Consider the following 18501-nt stretch of genomic DNA (forward strand, 5'->3'; position numbering starts at 1 on the left):
CATCTGGTTCCAACCCCCCTGCCATGGGCAGGGACACCTTCCACTAGACCAGGTTGCTCAAAGCCCCATCCAACCTGGTCTTGAATGCTTCCATCGATAAATCTGCTTACTGGATTTTTATGACCATTAAATCTCTGACCAGGAACATTGTTATTTCTTCCTTTGTGGAGCTGCACCATATCGGTGCCACTTGGTACAAGAGTTACTGACACCATCCTTGGGTTGGTCTGCCAGCGAGGGAGTGTCTGCCCACAGGGCCCTGCAGGTTCCTCTGCCTCCATCGTCGTGGTGCAGGAGCTGAGGGATTTTTCCAGAAGACAGCAAGTTTTCAACCTCCCTCTGGCACTGCAAAGGAGACTCATATTGTGGGAAAGGCCAGCAGAGCTGCTTCTCTGGCCTGTCACCCATATGAGATGCTTCACAATGAAGCTACATGCAAGTTGTCTTGTTTAAGTGACCACTGCTCCATGCAGAGGAGCAGTGTGATTTACCCTGGCTGCTTTCTTCCATAGCTGCCATGAGAATGATACGTGACTCACAGTTGGTGTTTTCATCTGGTAGTTTGTAATGGAGATAATTGCCTGCCCTCATACTGAGAATAACCTGTAGTAGCAGACAAAGATATTGGCTTCGGTGATAGACCCAAATCTATAGAATACTATTTAATCTTCTTAGGGATTGCAGGTATTAAACTGGATTGGCTATTCTGCCAGTAATATGTCCTTCACACCTGACCCTCTCTTGTATTAGAACTCCGCCAGCAGAGGGAAAATGGGATCATTTTCATCTGCCTCTCTCTGCAACAGCATCTTCCATCTGGCTGTTAAGTATCAAAGAAACTTCCAGCACTACATTCAACCCTTGGTACTCCTCTTCATCTCGGACAGCATCTTTGGAAGGTAAGCCGTGGAGGTTTGTTTGATTGCTTCAGATCTCTCATAACAGAGACAGTCCAACCAGTGAGGAGTTAATCAGGAGTTGACCTGTAAGACAACTGCTAAACTAACAAGACTAGAGCAACTGTTCTTTGCTGAGGCTGATGGTCAGGTATTGTGAAAGCCTGGAGAGCTCTTACAATGGATGCTAGCTTTGGATATGCTTCTGCTTGCAAAAGGTCTTTTAAGCAGCTTATTTTGGAGGGGAGAAGTAAAAACAGTGTTTAAATGGAGTGTGTGCATATATCGTCTGTTCTCTCTGTGTCATTCTTTTTACTCTTTTATCTTTGTTAGGAAGGGTTATTTTCTAATAACGTGCAATTTGTTATACATATTACGCAGTTCTGCCATATGCATGTTTATGGTTTTTTTACATATGAAAAGCAAAGCTTATATCATCTATTTATCTAGGTACTCCCATGACCCTCTATAACTGTTGCCTTAGTGATCCTCCCAACTATTTAAAAGAAGATAATAATGCCTGTCTTGCAAGAAATTTAGGCTGATTACTTCACTGGGTGTTATGCAAGAGGGTAAGTGTGTGCTAACTTGCATGAAGAGCTTATCTGAGAATGGCTTACAAAACCATGATTCACATCCAGCTCAAGAATAACATAATATTCGCACTTGGGGCGGGGAGCGGGGGGGGGGGGGGGGAGGGGAAATCCATGAAAAGAGATATTCTAAGGTAAAACATTCAAGCAGTGCTGAAGGCTAAATCCTGTCCAGCCCCAAATCACTGTCTCCATACTGTCATAGCTGCAGGCTCTGTCACTCTGGCATTTACAATTTCTCTCCCTTTCTAAATGCTGTTCAAATAATCATGCAAGATATGCTAATTATCCCCTAATAAAAGGTATGATTACAATTCCACTTTGCCAGTTCTGATTTCTGCAGAAAGGCTTGAAAAGATGTAGTCATAGAAACGAATGGATGCTCAGCACCCTCAGTTTTACTAAGACCAAGTCTTCCTCATGCTCTCCTCAAACTGAAAGAAAAAAGCTCACCATTGCTTGGTTTGTATTCTGTGAGAATGCAAGGCTGGAGAGCCACAAAGCAGCATAGCTGGGAACTATCAAGCAGTTTTCATTCTCCTGTTGAGGTTACTTAGGTGAATAACTGGTCTGTTAGGAGAGAGGTTTTAACAGCATGATCTTGTCTTCAGGGTGTCATCTTTTCTAGCAATTTAAAGTCGGTTCCTTGACAGAAGCCATATCCTCTCCTCCTGCAGAACACTGACCCAATTGTTAATATTACAGAATAACAACTGGACTCAAGTGAAAACACAAGCCTTAATAGCTCCTGGATATGGCCATTAGGTGGAATCAGAATTCAGCTCAGATTGGACTATCATGGCCAACTCCTCTCTATTAAGCCAAACCTTGTATTATTAATTAGCATAGCCTACTGTCATAAAAAAAAAAAACCTGAAACCTGAATCTAGATCTGCCTTTACTCATTTAAGTCCATTTCTTTTTATTGAAAAATAGAAAAAGCAGTCAGTGAAGTAATGTTACCCAAATGGTGGAAAGTTGCAGTACTTTATTTTTTACACTAGATTTTCTTTTGCAGGCTTCTACACTTTGTGTCATACAGTTTCACTCCTGATGCTTAAGATCAGCTAGAAGCTCCAATGGTGAACATAAGTGCAAATTGCTGATCAAGAGAAGTCTTCAGTGGCTTTTGGACACGGCTCTGATTTTGGAACCTTTAGGAAATGCATTTACCACGGAGAAGGCGGCTACAACGGAACCGAATCTTTTTCTTGCTTGCCATAGTGTTGGTCCTCTCTCTTTATCAGCTCCAGTTCAGCCCCTCTGCCCTTCCAGCACCACACGCAGCACCCCAACCCGTGGACCCTATCAAAGTGACCTCCAGGGACCTCTCCAGCAATAAGACTGCCATAACAGGCAATGTCACAGCAGCACCCAAAATAAGACACTGTGTATATGTGGATCCTGAGCCAACTGTGCCCATCACTACATCGGTGAATACAACACCACAGCAAGAAAACGTCAGTGAAAGCTACCCAGATGAAAAGCCACCATACGAGTCCAAAGGAGAATATCCCCAGGACCTATTCAGTGTGGAAGAACGCAGGCAAGGGTGGGTGGTACTTCACATCTTTGGCATGGTATATGTATTTGTGGCCTTGGCCATAGTGTGTGATGAGTATTTTGTCCCTGCTTTGGGAGTGATCACAGAGAAGTTGCAGATCTCTGAAGATGTGGCTGGAGCCACCTTCATGGCAGCAGGTGGATCAGCACCAGAACTCTTTACCTCCCTCATAGGTGTCTTCATCTCACACAGCAATGTGGGCATCGGTACCATTGTGGGCTCAGCAGTGTTTAATATCCTCTTTGTCATTGGCACCTGTGCCCTCTTCTCAAGGGAGATACTCCACCTGACATGGTGGCCCTTATTTAGAGACATCTCATTCTACATTGTAGACTTACTGATGCTCATCCTGTTTTTCCTAGACAGTGTCATTGATTGGTGGGAAAGCCTCCTTTTACTGACTGCCTATGCCACATATGTATTCACTATGAAACAGAACGTGTACCTAGAACAATGGGTGAAGCAGGAGCTGAACAAGAAGCTAAACGCTGTGCAGGCAGCATCAGCAGAGCATACACGGAAGGTTGGTGTCCTTATTGTTCAGAGGGCAAGTTGGAAATAATTCATTCTAGTGTAAACCACAGAGAAAAATGGCATCTCCTTCTCAAAGTGCATAGTCAAACAAAACCTCAGAATACAGGTTATAAAATATGGGAAATGCAATCTTGATAGTAGAGATTCTAAGAAATTAGAGAACACCAGGAAAAGGGAGTTCTACCCTTCCGATTAATAAGATACCAGCTGCAGTTGCTTACCTACTTTCAAAGACATGCGTGGGATTTTGCTTATTTGGTTGTTGTAAAGGAGTTTCAAAAAAGCCACAGGAACACATTCTTAGTCTGTGAATAAGATTGGACAACTTTGTGTTAAACAGGGGAAAAAAAGGCTTCTGCAAGAGGCACTGTCCAAGCCTCTTGCAGATGAGAGGTGTTGGAAGAAATTCTCTTTTCCCTTTCTGAAGCTAGGTGTGTTGCTGAGACACTGGTGGTATCACCTGTTACCCGATATGCAGCACAGAAAGGGATCTGGCAGCCATTGCCACCACTCCCAGTCAGCATGTGGCAACAAGATCGAAATGCCCAAATTCCATTTCCATGCACTGACCACAGCTCTGTGCACTCAGAGATGATTCTGTATGCTGCTGGTGCTCAGACAGGGAGTTTTGTGGCTGTAACTACACCCTCCAGATTAGAGACTAGGACCCTTCACTCATTGTCTTTTGAAGGAGGAGTTGACTTACACAAAGGCAGTATCTGAAGGTGTCCCCAGAGCCAATTACCATTTCAGACTAGGAGATCTGGCCAGGACATGGCCTCCAGAACACTTGGGACTTTGTCTTCCCAAATGTGCCTGCCTACTTGTTCCTCCTCTGTCCCTCCCCAACTCTCCTACTGCCTCTTTGTCCTCTTGACCTGTGCTACTGCCAACTGTCGAGCAGAAACTGCTAGATTTCAAATTGTCCTCTGGCTTTGGCATGCTTTATTAGTCAGATGTGTGTCACTGGCACTCAAGCATGCTTTGCCCCTTCTGATTTCGGCACTCCACATAATTTAAGGAAAGAAAGGAAGAGGGGTGAGGATAGTTGAGGTGGTGCAGAATCAAGAAATTGCTTTTCTTTCCTCCTCCCGGTCTGTCTTTCAGCCAGCACTCGTGCCTGGAAGTCCTGAAAGCTCATGTGTTACATGTCAGTGGGATCCATGTGCAAGATACTGCCGCTATACACATACAACACTGTGGACATCACCAATCATCACAAATTGAATCCAACCCTTCAGACTGAAGGAAAAAAAAAAACAAACACACTTTAATTTTACAGAGAACTCTCACTAGCGTACAGTAGGATGACAGAGAGCTGCTGGACCTAACCGTTAGGAAAAATAAATTACCTATATGGGAAGTAATGCCCATCACTGGAAAAACCCACCCCTTTACACCTTCACTCTGCCTCTGCTGGAAAATAAGTAAGGATACAGGTGCTTGGAGATGAAGTCTGGGGCTGTCTATATCTGCAGGAATAAGATGGTAAAGGCCATTTGAGCCCACCTCTGGGTTCCTGCATCCTCACTGAGGAGCTGTAGGTAGAATCCTGTTTCTCATGGTTTTACGGAGAGCACATGGCTTCAGATCTTTCAGTAGCATCCATGCATAGTCATTTGTATTAGCTTTCTCACAGACAGTAGCCTGAAGAACTATCATCCTGAAAAACCAGGTGAAGTGGTAGTGGTGTTTAATTATTTTTGGTTTTGCTTGCATGCAGAAAAGCAGTGGGGCAGTTGCAGATGATGAAACAAAGAAGCCAACAGATGGGAGAAAGCTGCTGGTAGGTCTAAGCAACTTTACAGGGATCTGAAGTCATTGTATTTTGAACCCTTCCCCATGTCAGGTTGTGAATAAGGTGTCAACTTCTGTGTCAGGAAACCTTGATCAAAACCTACTTTATGCAAAGAACCAGCCATGCTTGGCACAATATCCACAGCTTACTTAAGAGGACACCTGGCTGACTTGTGTCCTCAAAGGAATTTTTATAAAAATTAAGAGACAGCTCAGGCTTCCCAAGTGGATTTGACGAGCAGAGTGCTATTCATTCTATGCTTTAAACAGGCATAGAGAAGTTCAGAGCATGACTTTTCTTACCTGGTTTCATGGTCAATTTTCCTCCTGGGCTCCCAAAGCAGAGGTTGGTAGCATCTCTCCTTGCCCATAGCAAACACCAAAGAGCTCATTCCTCTGCTTTTGTTTAAATTGCTGACCCTTTGTCTTCCCCATACAACCATTACACAGAGAGGCCTAGCTGATGTAGTGGCTGCATACACAGATAACATAACAGGTGTTAGCTTCCTCATATGGATGCTGCTTGTTCCTCTATGCACTTAACCCACCTGTTCTAACTAATGTTCAGTCAAAAGCTCATTAGGACTCAGGTGTTGACTATAAGAACAGAGCACCAGAGCTATCAAGTTTAAGCCAGGACACCTGACATGACTGTAGCATTACCTTGTAACAGCATATAAATCTACACAGTTATTATCAAGTTTATGACTAAAAGTGCTGCATGCTTTGATTATTATAATTTATAATAACATTGTATTGATGCTGAGTTCATGTGAGCCCATTGCATTTATCTAAGGACAGGTTGCCCTGCTATCTCAAGACCATGTATCTTGCTGTGAACAGACAGTACTGACAGCCACCCTGTGACCTTGAATGCAGAGGCTGTTTAAAATCCATACTAAGGCTGCTCCTTGGGTTGGGGAGATCAGTCTCCATATAAATGCATCCCCAGGGCAGAGGCGAACCAATGGTGGAGATGTTTTGAGGAGGAAACTGCTATTGACTGCTGCATTGTACCTTTCCATAGCCTGCATCAGCCTTACAGCGAGGCAGCAGCTCAGCCTCCCTACACAACTCTCAAATGCGCAGCACCATCTTCCAACTCATGATCCACACCCTGGACCCCCTGGCAGAAGGTGAGTGAATGCTCCACGTCTGAGGGACTTGGGTTTGCAGCCCTGAGCACAGAGCAGTTTAACTGGGAACACAGCCTTTGCATGTCAGGGTGTTGGGGATCAGCAGCTCATCCTTGAAATGCAGCTCTGAGTACCACAGATAATGTTAGGTGGGGGGAGCTCTGCAACAGTGGCTTGTACCCCTTCTGATTGCATGGCTAGCAAGGACAAACACCTCACGTTTTGGCCTGCCATATCTGCTTTGCCTGTGCCAAACTGGTTACTGCTGTGGTGGCAGCTGCCGCTTGAGGGAGGATGAAGGCACATGGAGCAGCTGCTGTTGCAGGTGTCCCTGCAAACAGTGGCGGTCACTGCAGTCCCCCATCTTCTGCTGTCTTTCTGATAGCAGGGGCAGCAAACATGAGTTGCAGGCTTACTCTGTCTCATAGCATGTCACACCTTCCTTCCTCTTCTTAGCTCAGACCTCACTCCAGCCTTGAAACAGCAGCATTCAATGCTGACTATGTTTTCGAGAAAGAGCTGCTCAATCTATCAATCAGCCCCATTTATAATGGGAAAATGAACACAGGAAGAGCTCATTACCTATACACCCCCCCCAGCTGTGCACACAGCCCCTCACAAGGCATAAACCTGAAGAAGAGGAAAAAGAAGTTAAAACCTTGAAGAATTATCATTTTGACAGTGGTTAAAATCCCAGCTGAGATCTAAAACACACAGCATGTTCCAGTTATGATGGTTAAGCCAATCTGTACTTGATTTAGACCAACACTGAACACCTCTAAAAGTCCACCTGCAACACTGTGGTATTACCACTGTCATGGTAAGCTGTACCCACAGTACTTTGCAGGCAATGGGCCAAATCCCCATGGTCAAGGGCTGATCAGCTCAGGACTAAGAAGAGACACATTCTTTTAAACTGCCCAGAGTGCAGAGACGCCACATCTCCAGACAGACCCAGGGTCTTTGTGCACAAACATTTAATGCGCTGCTTTGTATCAACTTTAATACAATCAGTATGTGGAGGTTCATTTTCCAAGAAATGGTGAAGCATGTTAAAAAAATACTTTTTTAGATATTCCTTCCTAGCTCAGCACATGCCCTGCCCCTCCACTGCCCTACTTGTTCTAAAGAGATTATCTGTCTTCCATTCAAAGAGAGATTGAAGCTAAGCAGATCAACACCTCTCCTGTCTATCACAGAGGTTACAAAAAGGACTCTCCAGATCAAAATCGCAGCTGCCCAAAGCTGATTGAGGGAACAAAGGAGGCTTGATAAAGACAGCAAGACAGAGAAGTGTCTGCTCTGATAGATTTTAGTGAAGGCACCCATCGTGTTACTAATGGTAGCCTAACAAGAGCCAGACGCATCAGGGTTTGCTCTACTGCCCTTGCCTCCCATCCCCTGAAAAGGTGGTATCAACAGCACCAAAAACTTACAAGAGGACATGCCATTTCATTTAGCATCAGAAAGTACCAGACCTGAGGGACTGCTGCCCCTCAGAGACCCTCCAGCGCCATCTCATCCTTCCTGCACCTCTAAACGTCTTTGTGCAGCATCTGCCCACCCCAGGCCAGCACACGCTTGGCTTTCAGGTCCAGGCTGGTGCTCGGGTGAAACCCTGGGACCTCTGCAGTAGTTGTGGGGGCCTGAGGTTGCCAGCCCAGGCTAAGTAGAGCGCTCCAGTGCTGCCCCAGCCAGTTCAGCCCAGAATACACTGCTGGGGGCTTTCAATGCAGTTTTAAGCCACTGGCCTTGCTAAAGAAGCTGTTGTTACCACGACTTGTGAATATTGAATAAACGGGACTGGAAGGGCAGTTTGGATCTTCTCTGAAAGACAACTTCCCCTCTGATCTCAGCTACGCAGAGTTTGAGTTACTGTCTCTGTATGCGGCAGCCACTAGATGGGAGTGTGACCATATGTACTTAAGCAAGTCTAATACAACAGGGACGATGTGAAGATGGGCTACAGTCTCTCCAAAAGGTTATTTCTTAGACCCTTTAGAATAATAATGCCATTGAGTTAAGGGCAAAACTTCTGCCCCAGGTACATGTCTGTTCCACTCAACACTGCTAGAACAGAGACAGCTCCTTAGAAAAGATAATGATAAAGAAACTACTGATATTATAACGGCACAGCACTCAAAATCAAGGAGCCAGTGTCCCAGGTCCTGTGTATGTTGTAGGAGACACTCCTTACCCTGATAAATTCATACCTAAAGAAAAGGGAGTCTGGAGAAAAGGAGTAATTTATGAATAGAATGAGAAACTTAAGTGCCTTGAGGATCTTGGCCGAAAAGATGAAGTGACTTCCCCAGGATGACTCTGAAAAAGGATTTGAACCCGACAAGGCATATCAGGACTGCAAGCTCAGCCTTTGTGTTAATAGTACTGCAGCACTTTAGTACCCTCAGGACAGCTGGGTGCCTAGTTCCCACTGATCACCAACAAAGTCCTTCTCTCTGCAGTGTGTGCAGCACTGTCTGTACCAGACACATTTCTGTAATTAGGTTGTAACATAAAAGATGATCCCAAAGCAATTTATCTTTCCTCAAGGGTCCTTGTTCCTTCTTGCCAATGCCTGTAGCGTCAGCACTTAGAGGCTGTGGTAGAGAACACTCTACAAAAGAAAAAGGTTGCCAAATATTGCTCAGCAGTTCCTAACTTAACCTACTGAAATTGGGATCTCTGCAGGGTTTCCTTCTTTCTGCTGCAGTTGCATTTCATTTGGGCAGCACAAAGGCAGTTTCAGGGCAGCAAGGGTCCAAAATGTGGAAAAACTGCCAGCACTGGACCTCCAAAACCAACTTCCAGAGGCAGAGGTCTTAGAAATACAGTAGAAGTCTGAAATACAAAATTTGTTTCACTGTTCCTAGTGCAACACCCCTTGTGTGAAACAAAATTTCTCATTTGAACGGTGGTTTAAGTTCAGAATGTTTGTGGTTTTCTTTTTGTATTGGGAAGGGATCATTACTTAAGTCTCTTTCTCTGTCTACAGGAGACTAGGTGTTTTACTTTAGAAGTTCTAACATTGACATTGCATCCTGAATTACATTTTTGATAGAAGCTTTTATTTTCAAAGTGCCTTTTTTTTTAATTTAAATGAGGAATTTCTAGCAACTGTGGTCTTTTCCCCACTTTCTCTGAAAGTGTGTAGAAGCAGAGCGTGAGATCTCTTCAACATCTTCCCGTTAGACACAAGAGGGAACTGTTGGGGAATTAAAGGGAGCAAGGATTTTGGAAAGACTGAGGAACCCTCTCATTTCTGAATCTCCAGTCTTACCCTCAGATTATTCTTTAAACTCTAGCCATACACGGAAGAAGACAGAAGCCTGCTTTTACTTTTGAATGAAGAAAAAGGCTCCAGCAGCAAGGTTGTAAGAGCTGTCTACCTTCAGTATGCCTCAGTTAACAAGTTAATGATTTTGGAAATTAGACCAGAATAGAGCAGCAGGCAGTGTTGCAGGCTAGAGTTGAGCTAGGAGACTGAAGGCAGCTATAGTTTCTCCTTGCTTCATTAGCATTCAATCATTTGTTTTAAGAGAATCATGATACAAAGGGGCAAAAGGAATCATGAGGGTTGTTTTTTTTTTTTACTTCCACTTTTAGACAGCAGAATCTCCAAATTCTCCAGGTTCATGCCAAATTTTAATGAAAAAAATCCTTCCTGCTGTTCATGTTCTAAGTTAGTCCTGTTAGATTAAATAGTAGAGCCAAAGAATTAATTAAAGATAAGCACCAAACTCAAGGCAGAAGCTCAGCTGCCACTTTAAAGCCAGCCTGAATGCTGTTAATCCCTAGGACAGGAATCTTCCAGAAGAGCATCTCAGGGCCCCTGGACACAGATAAGTCCTGTGCAAGGGGCTCTCAGACCGGGGGCAGAGTTACCAGCAGCGAGTGCCCCAGGGGACTGCAGTCCCGCAGTGAGAGGGCAGCCCGATGCAGCACCGCACACCCCACAGGGCGAGCATGCTGGCCTGCTCAGCTAATCCCCAGCACTAGCACGGACTAAGCTGACAGATATCCTTCCTCCCCATGCTGACCTGCAGATCTGGCCAGCTTACTGCCAGCTCTTCCTCCAATCTCGGTTCGTGCTGCATGAAATGTGTGTCAGAGGAATTAACACCTTTTTAAATGAGACTGATCTCATGAGAACTGGATAGTGGCCTGGACCTAATCTGTTTATCCTGACAGAGAGATGCTCACAGGCTCTGCTCGGGTCAGTGCTCACAGCTTGCAGCCTAGGTGAGGGCAGGAAGCCAGGAGCTTCAATTTATATAATCTCTTTCAGGCTGAGCCTGACTGCCCTGACCCTGCTGACAGAAGCTTTTGCAACAGCTTCTGGGAAAAGCTGAACAGAAAGATGCATTGCCCAGTGGTTAGAGGAGGCTGGGAGCAAGAGGTCACCTCTTCATTGCCCTGCGCTGATGGGTATGCTTGTGCTTAGCATCAGCAGAGGGGGAACAAAACAAAGTGCTTCGCATCCCCTCTGGTAGGCTTCAATATTGACAAGGAGCATGGAAGAGTCAGATTCTTTACTGCCAGCCATCTTTTCAAAGGAGAAGAACTCATCATTTCATATCTGTCCAGCCATTCCACTGTTCAGTGGAAATCCCAGTTGGTGAAAAATGTTTCTGTCAGATGGTAACAGGAATTTCACCAGAATAGGACTCATCCCCAGAGGCCTTAATGTCTGAGCCAGTCCCAGCTGTTGGACATATACCAGAGTCTACTGATTTTCACAAGGTTCAGCTCAGAACGGTAGATCTGCCTGCATGGCTCATGGCCTTGGATCTGCTATTTCTGACTCAGTATCATGGTGATGAATAAAGTGGCAGGGCCCTGCCCTTGAGGCAAATGACAACGGCACATTCTGGCTGCATAGTCAACAGTACAGTAGATTAAATCAATGTGATAAAACTTTCAGAGGAAATTAATTTACAGCCCTGTGCTCTAGCCAAGCACAGCATGGCCAATTTCTTGTGGCTACTGTCCATGTGCAAACCCTGTGACCCTTGGCTTAGTTGTTGGGTAAGCAGCTCAGCAGAGGATACAGATTAGAGCAAAATGAGGCTTTTATTTGAGCCCATGGGTTGCTCACTTTCAGTGAGAGTAGGAGTTAAGATATTTGAGCACAATACCTAACTATGGAGACACACACACAGAGTTTTACAGTTCACTGTAAGACAATAGTAAAGCAGCTTAGCTGAGCAGAGCATGGTTTACAGTGGAAGAAGTCCTCAGCAGTCCCAGAAATACAGTACTGGACACTGCACTGGTGAAGATGATCTCTTGGGTAGCCTGGGCCATGTTGAACTTGGATACCAGGAATTTAGATCAACTACAGCAGAGGAAACACTCATGTATACTTAGAGAAATCAATCATTTTCTGGATAACTAGAACATAAAATGTTTTTGTTTCTCCATACCATCAGGTCACCAGGCTGCAAGCAGCACAGTGAAGCCTCTTCAACAGCCACATGGCAGAAGGAAGGTGTCATTTTTAGCTTGCGCATAATCTAGCCTGAAAAAAAATCAACAGTCCTTTGGGAACAAAATAATATTGCATTGAAAATCCTCCTCTGTTCTTTCTGCAGTTGCTTCCTATGAAGTACAGATATCCCCTGTGTTACTGACCTGGAAAGGATTTCTCTTCCCTCTGGATTCTCTTCTGAATATGAAAGTATTGGTTACATGTCAAATTGTTGGCATAATTACCATAGTACTAAGCATTTAAATATAAGAGCTAAGCATTTAAATATAAGAGCTATGATCAGCTAGCAGTAGCCAAAACCTAGGGCCACAGCCAGCAGGACAATTCACAAGTCAGTGTTGACTGCAATACATGCAAGAGGAAAGGGGCGAGAGCATGTGTGTGTTGGGGGGAGGCAGGTAAAGGGAGCTTTGCATAGCTGACAGCTGCTGACAAAGGTATCCTTCTAATCCACAGCAAAATTTAAAGACAGGGTTGACATCCTGAGCAACATAGCCAAGGCCAAAGTAGAGACTCTAGCTGGACAAGGATCAAAACCAGAAGGTGAGTGCAAGAAGAGTTTGCCTTGTTTTGCACTGCAATCCCTCACCTTCCCAGCACTCAACACCCAAGGGCTGGCAAAGAAACACTATGGTCTAACACATTTTGTTATTACTGGTCATAGATGGCTTCTATAATAACGCAGCAGAAATCAATCGATGTACGCTAACAGTGGGCAATAAAAGCCATCCCCACAGGAGTGTAGGAGTGGTTAGTGAGATAGCATCCAAACAGAAAGTGCTACAAGGATGTAGTGTAAATTGCCACCAGAAGGGTGGAAGAGGGGAAATCAGGCCATTACAGACAACAGTTGGGTGCTGCTATGCCTCTGATCTTTGGTAGACCCTGCAAATGATGTGTTCATTAAAACAAAGTACCTTCATTTTAGCTTGGAAATTTGGCACGCTTGCAGAAGAGCACGAAAGATTCCTCCAGAGAGAAAAGCTGCACTGACTTTGTCTATAACAATTCTAAGGGTCTGTGCATCCTCCTTTTTAACAGGTTTTGGTTTTTCTATATCACTACTGACACACAGGCTTTCTGAGCTGATTCAGAAGCAGCAGCTAGCCTGTGCTACAACATGGGTCTGTGCTGTCAGTGAGGCTGGAGATTCTGGAAAACAAGCAGACTTTTGTATGGGAGGTCCCACCTCCACAAGCACCCTGCTGCAGTACAGCAGTCACCCGAGCACTTCACAACATTGAGCCTCACCTATGTGAATGAGACCAGACTTGAGGAAAATACTGTTTAAGAAACAAGTAAATTCTCGGTGCAAATACTGTTTAAGAAACAAGTAAATTCTCGGTGCAAGTTATCAACACCACATTGACTTCACTGAACTATGAATTTTCACCCCATGACATGTTCCACAAACTTTGTTGGTGCATAGAGCTGTGCGCATTCCAAAAGCATTATCGCTCTGTCTCCCACTTTGGGCTGAAGGTATCCCAGGTGAACTCTCTTACAGCCTGGTTTCAGAAATCCCAAAAGGCACTCACTGAAAACATGCATTTCTGAAAACCTCCCCTTAGACTCGCTCCCTAGTGCAGCTGTGAGGCACTGTACTGGATCAGCTTACCCAGTTCAGGATAAGATACCCTGTAATACCCCATCCTGGTACAATTCATGGGATAACACAGTCCTACTGCCTTGACAGGCTTGACTGTGTGGAGGGGATCCCCTAACCTAAATTGCAGCAGTCTGAAAAGGGCCCTTGCTGTGACTAAGCAGAGAATCAGGCACTGCCTCTCACTTCTGCTCTGTTATCCGTATTTCTATGCTATTCTGTACAGAGTCTTCTGTGTTCCTCTTGGCTACGCAGGTTAACACAGGAACAGCACAGAGGACATTGCAGTTATTTCCTTGTATGTGTCAGCACTTTCCTATTTGCATTTGAATACCTACCGAATGATTAGGGATTAAAGTCTGGCAGCACCTGACAGTCATTTCTCAGAAGCCTCAAAGAACATCAGTTCCCTGGAGAATGCCATGCTCTGCTAAGAAAAAAGGGGAAGCAAATCTTTACACCCTTTCTGGCTTTTAAGAATGGCTTTAGTAAGATCTTCAGAATCCACACTGAAACCATGAAACACTCATCAACTGTAGATCAGGTAATTAGCATTTCCGTGTTGTTATGCATGTGCCTCTTACAGCAGTTTCAGATAGAAGGTCATAGGAGCATCAAGGTATCATTCTATGCCAGGTGGGCCAGATTCTGCCCAGCTTTTACTAATCACAATCCACAGAAGACAGAGGGGACAAACAGAAAACCTAAGCAATCAGACTGCATTTAACATGAAATCCCACACATTTTTGTAGGAAGCTCAAACCTCGCTGCTGAGCAAGGGGAAGGCTACCCGATGCTAACATGACTGAAACCAGTATTCCTTCTTATCACTTTTAGCAGAAGAGGAAAAGAAGGCACCAAGCACTGTTCAGGTAACTCCTGCCAGCGATTCTGAACCCAGCAAAGACAAACAGAAGGCAGATGTACCACAAGATGGACAGGTATTTAAATAAGCATCATAGGCAATAAGCGCTCAGTCCAGACCAAACTTTGTATGTACTTTCCTTCTTCCCTCTCCAGAGCTTTTGGGATAGGACCCAACCCATTTCCCATAGCTGGCAACTATAAATAGACTCTGTGCGTAGTAACGAGATATATTAAGGTGTTAGCTGAAGCCTTTCGGCTTACAAACGCAAATCAGGTCCAAAATATGACACCAACTGGTACTGTAATTTGGCCGTTCTGACGAGGAAAGGTTTTCCAAGGACAGACAGTATATATTTCATTTGTGTCAAAACCCTGTCTAACAGTTGGTTCTAGTTAAGGGATACAAATTAGTTAACATAATACACGGGCACTGAGATACAGCATGCCTGGATGTTGTTCCACAATAGCAAGATGTGGGTTGTGGCTGCCCTCAGCCATGTTACAAATGTGACCTCAGCCAAGGCAAGGCCATGGTGAATAAACGCTGTGCAGCTCCTTGTTAGTGCAAAAACATACTGGGTTTTGTTTCTTTTTTCTGCTCTACAGCCCTCTTCAGACAGTGATACATCAGAAGACAGCAGCTCTGAGAGTGAGGAAGACAGTGATGATGACAGCACAGAAAATGATGAAAATGATGAGCCATTATCTCTTGAATGGCCAGAAACTAGGAAAAAACAAGCAATTTACCTTTTCCTCTTTCCCATTGTCTTTCCTCTCTGGAGCACTATGCCTGATGTTAGAAACCCAGTAAGAATCTGTCTTCCTTCTGCTACTGGATTCATTAACTGAACTATAGATTTCCTCTCGGCAAGAGCCCCCAGTTCTACTTTTCCATGTGTAGAGTCTTTGCATACTTGAAGTGCTGTTAATGCTGCAAGGACTGGGACAGGTGCCCCACCTGCAGCATAACATAGTCCCAGAGACTTAATTTAATAAACCACAAAAGACTAGCAACTACTGGTCACCTAATCAAGCTGACAAAAAATACATAGAATTAGAGAGACCGGGGTCCATGTTAAAGCAATTGATTGCAGTGAAGTGTTTCAGGTGAATAATTTTCACTGGGGATTGTTAACTTTCCTGAAACTTCTGCTTGTTTTTCTTTTCAAACTTGATTTTAACAGGACTCCAAAAAATTCTTTGTCTTCACATTTTTTGGATCCATCATGTGGATTGCTGTATTCTCTTACCTCATGGTGTGGTGGGCTCACCAGGTGAGGGGTTTATTCTCTCTCTGCAAACAAGACCATTTCAGAACAAGTAGATGGAGAGAGAGGGAACAGTGTCACTGTGGCATTTTATCTGATGAATTACAGCTGCAGTCATCCATCAAAACAGTAGAAACTTTGTTTTGTTAGAACCCAAAAGGGAATTTCAATTTCATTCTTTTCAATTTGACAAAGAGTCATTTTTTGAGAGCTTCCAAGGCAACTTGCACATCAGCGAAAGGAAAAGTGCCGTCAAGATTTATCTTAATGCTGCCTTTTCATTGATGAATGCTTCTGTGCAGAACATAATTATCCCTTACCTAATTAAAATTCTAGGAAAATACAGGTTCTGATTCTGGAAGCTGCTAAATGATCACAACTCCCGTTGCCTTAATGTTCACCTGGTATTCTGGGAAATAATACTTGCATCTTGTAGAATCAGAATTTGTATTTAGTAATATATTGCACATTCACAGTATAGTTGATCATGCTGTAAATCCAAAGACTGTCATTTCCCAAAGCTCTCAGATCATACATAGCTGATGTTAAATCTGGAGAAGGAAAGGTAGAAAACATCCAGAAGACAGGAACTTAGGACAGAAGAGTTGCACTGTAACTGCCTTGACCTTGCTTAGTCTGGGCAACACTATGATCAGATGCCCTACAGCATAGAACAAATCCGAGATCAACATACGCTATGAAATTTAGCTTTTTATCCTATAAAGCAGAAAAATACTACCATGTTTAAGGGGATTCAGAATATTTAACTCAAATATGGCACAAAGCCTAGAAGACTGCATAGAGTAATTAAATTCCATGTTCCAAAACTAACAGCCCTACCCAACTTTCTTTATGTATAATTAGGTTGGTGAAACAATTGGGATATCAGAGGAAATTATGGGATTGACCATACTGGCAGCAGGAACATCAATCCCTGACCTTATCACCAGTGTCATCGTTGCACGGAAAGGTTTAGGTGACATGGCTGTCTCCAGTTCCGTAGGCAGCAATATCTTCGATATCACTGTTGGGTGAGTATTAGTTCAATGCCAAAAGATGCATTTCTTCTGAAATACAAAGCTAGCTGTTTTTATTCCAAACACGGTCTTAATTAATTTCATTTTAGCTGTAATTAAATGAAGGGCAGCTGGGCAACCACTTACCCAGCCGGAAAAGACAGACTTTTATAACTTAGTCCACCATCTTCACCTGATTTTGAAACAACAGAAAACTACTGATTTTTCAAGACAAAAATGCAACAGATCTTTGGCTAACATCACAGATTTACAGACAGGATACTTATCTAGTCACTCAGAGACATTCAGGTCCTATGCAATCAAGGCTCAGTATCTGTGCCTGTATCTTTCATCAATAAAGCATCAGGACTTACGTCTTTATTATAGCATGCTGAAACACTTAATTCATAGGTATTACTTTAGAAACCATTTTAGATTCTTGGATTGCATTATGATAATGCAAGTATTATCCAAATGCAATTTTTGACATGAACATCATTAATTTTAGATTTATGCTGAGTTATACTGAATGCAATCATGCATCTTTTTTCTGTAGCAGCTTGGAAAAATTGCATAGTTATGATGCAGAAAATGAACTGCCTTAAAACATTCATTTCAATTTCTTTTCTTTTACTTGCAGTTTGCCAGTTCCTTGGTTCCTTTATTCTGTCTTCAATGGACTCAGTCCAGTTGCAGTCAGTAGCAATGGTTTGTTTTGTGCAATTGTTCTCCTTTTTCTCATGCTTCTATTTGTGATTATCTCAATTGCTCTATGTAAATGGAAAATGAACAAACTACTGGGGTTCACTATGTTTGCTCTTTACTTTGTGTTTTTGATCATCAGTGTCATGTTAGAAGACAAGATAATATCCTGCCCAGTATCTGTATGACATTTGGACACTTCAAGATGTATGTACGCATACATAAAAATCAAAAGGGGTTTAAGGTAGCAACTGTTCTACTGAAAAAAGCAACAGAATTATAACGTACTTACTGAAAATAAAATATCTTTACCATACTACAAAAAAAAAAAAAAAATCTCAAGCAGTATGTCAGCCTCTACTACTTTTGTTTAGGATCAGAAAAGATCAAATAATGAAGTGACCAACATCAAATAACATACATGTTTAGGCATTCATGGAAAAGCTGATATGATTTAGATGCATGAAGTTTTCAGTCTGGCTGATCCCCTCAAGTTAGTGGAGCTGATTTTCAGCACAGAATATTTTCAGAAACACACTCTGACTTAGTAATCTGCTCAAACTCACTGAAATCAATGAGCTGTACTTCAGTGGGAACAGAATCAGACCTCTATGGCTTGCCTTTACAGAACTACTCTGCTTAAAATCATTGTGTGGACACACATTCTGCATCTCAGAAGCGAACTCCCTCAAATTGCATATAAGCAATGAGCACAGCGGTTCCCGAGGTTTGTGCTACAGCTAGTTTGCCGTGACTTCCCTATGCAGAAGTAGTTTTCATCCTTTCAGTGAATGCCACTATAAAACATCCACAACCAGTCCTCTACACATACTTCTGAGAAAATGTGATGCACTTCAGAAAAAATGCTTTTTGCTGGCCCTCTTAAGACTGTGGGAAATGTAATACTAGGGTTTTCAAGGAAAAAGCAAAGCAGTTAAGAGTTATTTCTGCATGCAGAACACAGGATTTGAGAGTTGCAGAGCAATCCTGAAAGCTATCCATATGGGCTTCTTTTAAATCTGTATCTGATC

General features: G+C 43.4%; 1 protein-coding gene across 5 annotated transcripts; it reads left to right on the plus strand.

Moving 5' to 3' along the window:
- Window positions 1-726: 726 nt before the first annotated feature.
- Window positions 727-18449, plus strand: SLC24A1 (solute carrier family 24 member 1). 5 transcript variants are annotated; one of them, XM_030013241.2, is made up of 11 exons: window positions 728-899; window positions 1347-1468; window positions 2508-3576; window positions 5311-5373; window positions 6412-6520; window positions 12468-12554; window positions 14455-14558; window positions 15091-15291; window positions 15669-15758; window positions 16617-16783; window positions 17409-18449. In XM_030013241.2, exons 3-11 carry the CDS (start codon window positions 2653-2655, stop codon window positions 17656-17658), a joined length of 1995 nt encoding a protein of 664 aa, XP_029869101.1. In that variant the 5' UTR covers window positions 728-899; window positions 1347-1468; window positions 2508-2652; the 3' UTR covers window positions 17659-18449. The 5 variants fall into 5 exon arrangements, with proteins under 5 accessions (XP_029869103.1, XP_029869101.1, XP_029869105.1 ...); XM_030013245.2 differs by lacking the exon at window positions 1347-1468 and having other exon boundaries at window positions 2508-3041; window positions 3420-3576; window positions 17409-17658; XM_030013240.2 differs by lacking the exon at window positions 1347-1468.
- The last annotated feature ends 52 nt before the right edge of the window (window positions 18450-18501 follow it).

This window comes from Aquila chrysaetos, chromosome 5 (assembly GCF_900496995.4).
Source record: "Aquila chrysaetos chrysaetos chromosome 5, bAquChr1.4, whole genome shotgun sequence".
In the NCBI taxonomy this organism is placed as follows: domain Eukaryota; kingdom Metazoa; phylum Chordata; class Aves; order Accipitriformes; family Accipitridae; genus Aquila; species Aquila chrysaetos.

Excerpts from the sequence above, each read along its gene's own strand:
- SLC24A1 (XM_030013241.2), top strand. The coding sequence starts at position 2,653 with ATGCATTTACCACGGAGAAGGCGGCTACAACGGAACCGAATCTTTTTC. Across the intron at positions 6,521-12,467 it reads CCTGGACCCCCTGGCAGAAG|CAAAATTTAAAGACAGGGTT; the intron begins GTGAGTGAATGC and ends TCTAATCCACAG. Across the intron at positions 12,555-14,454 it reads ACAAGGATCAAAACCAGAAG|CAGAAGAGGAAAAGAAGGCA; the intron begins GTGAGTGCAAGA and ends TATCACTTTTAG.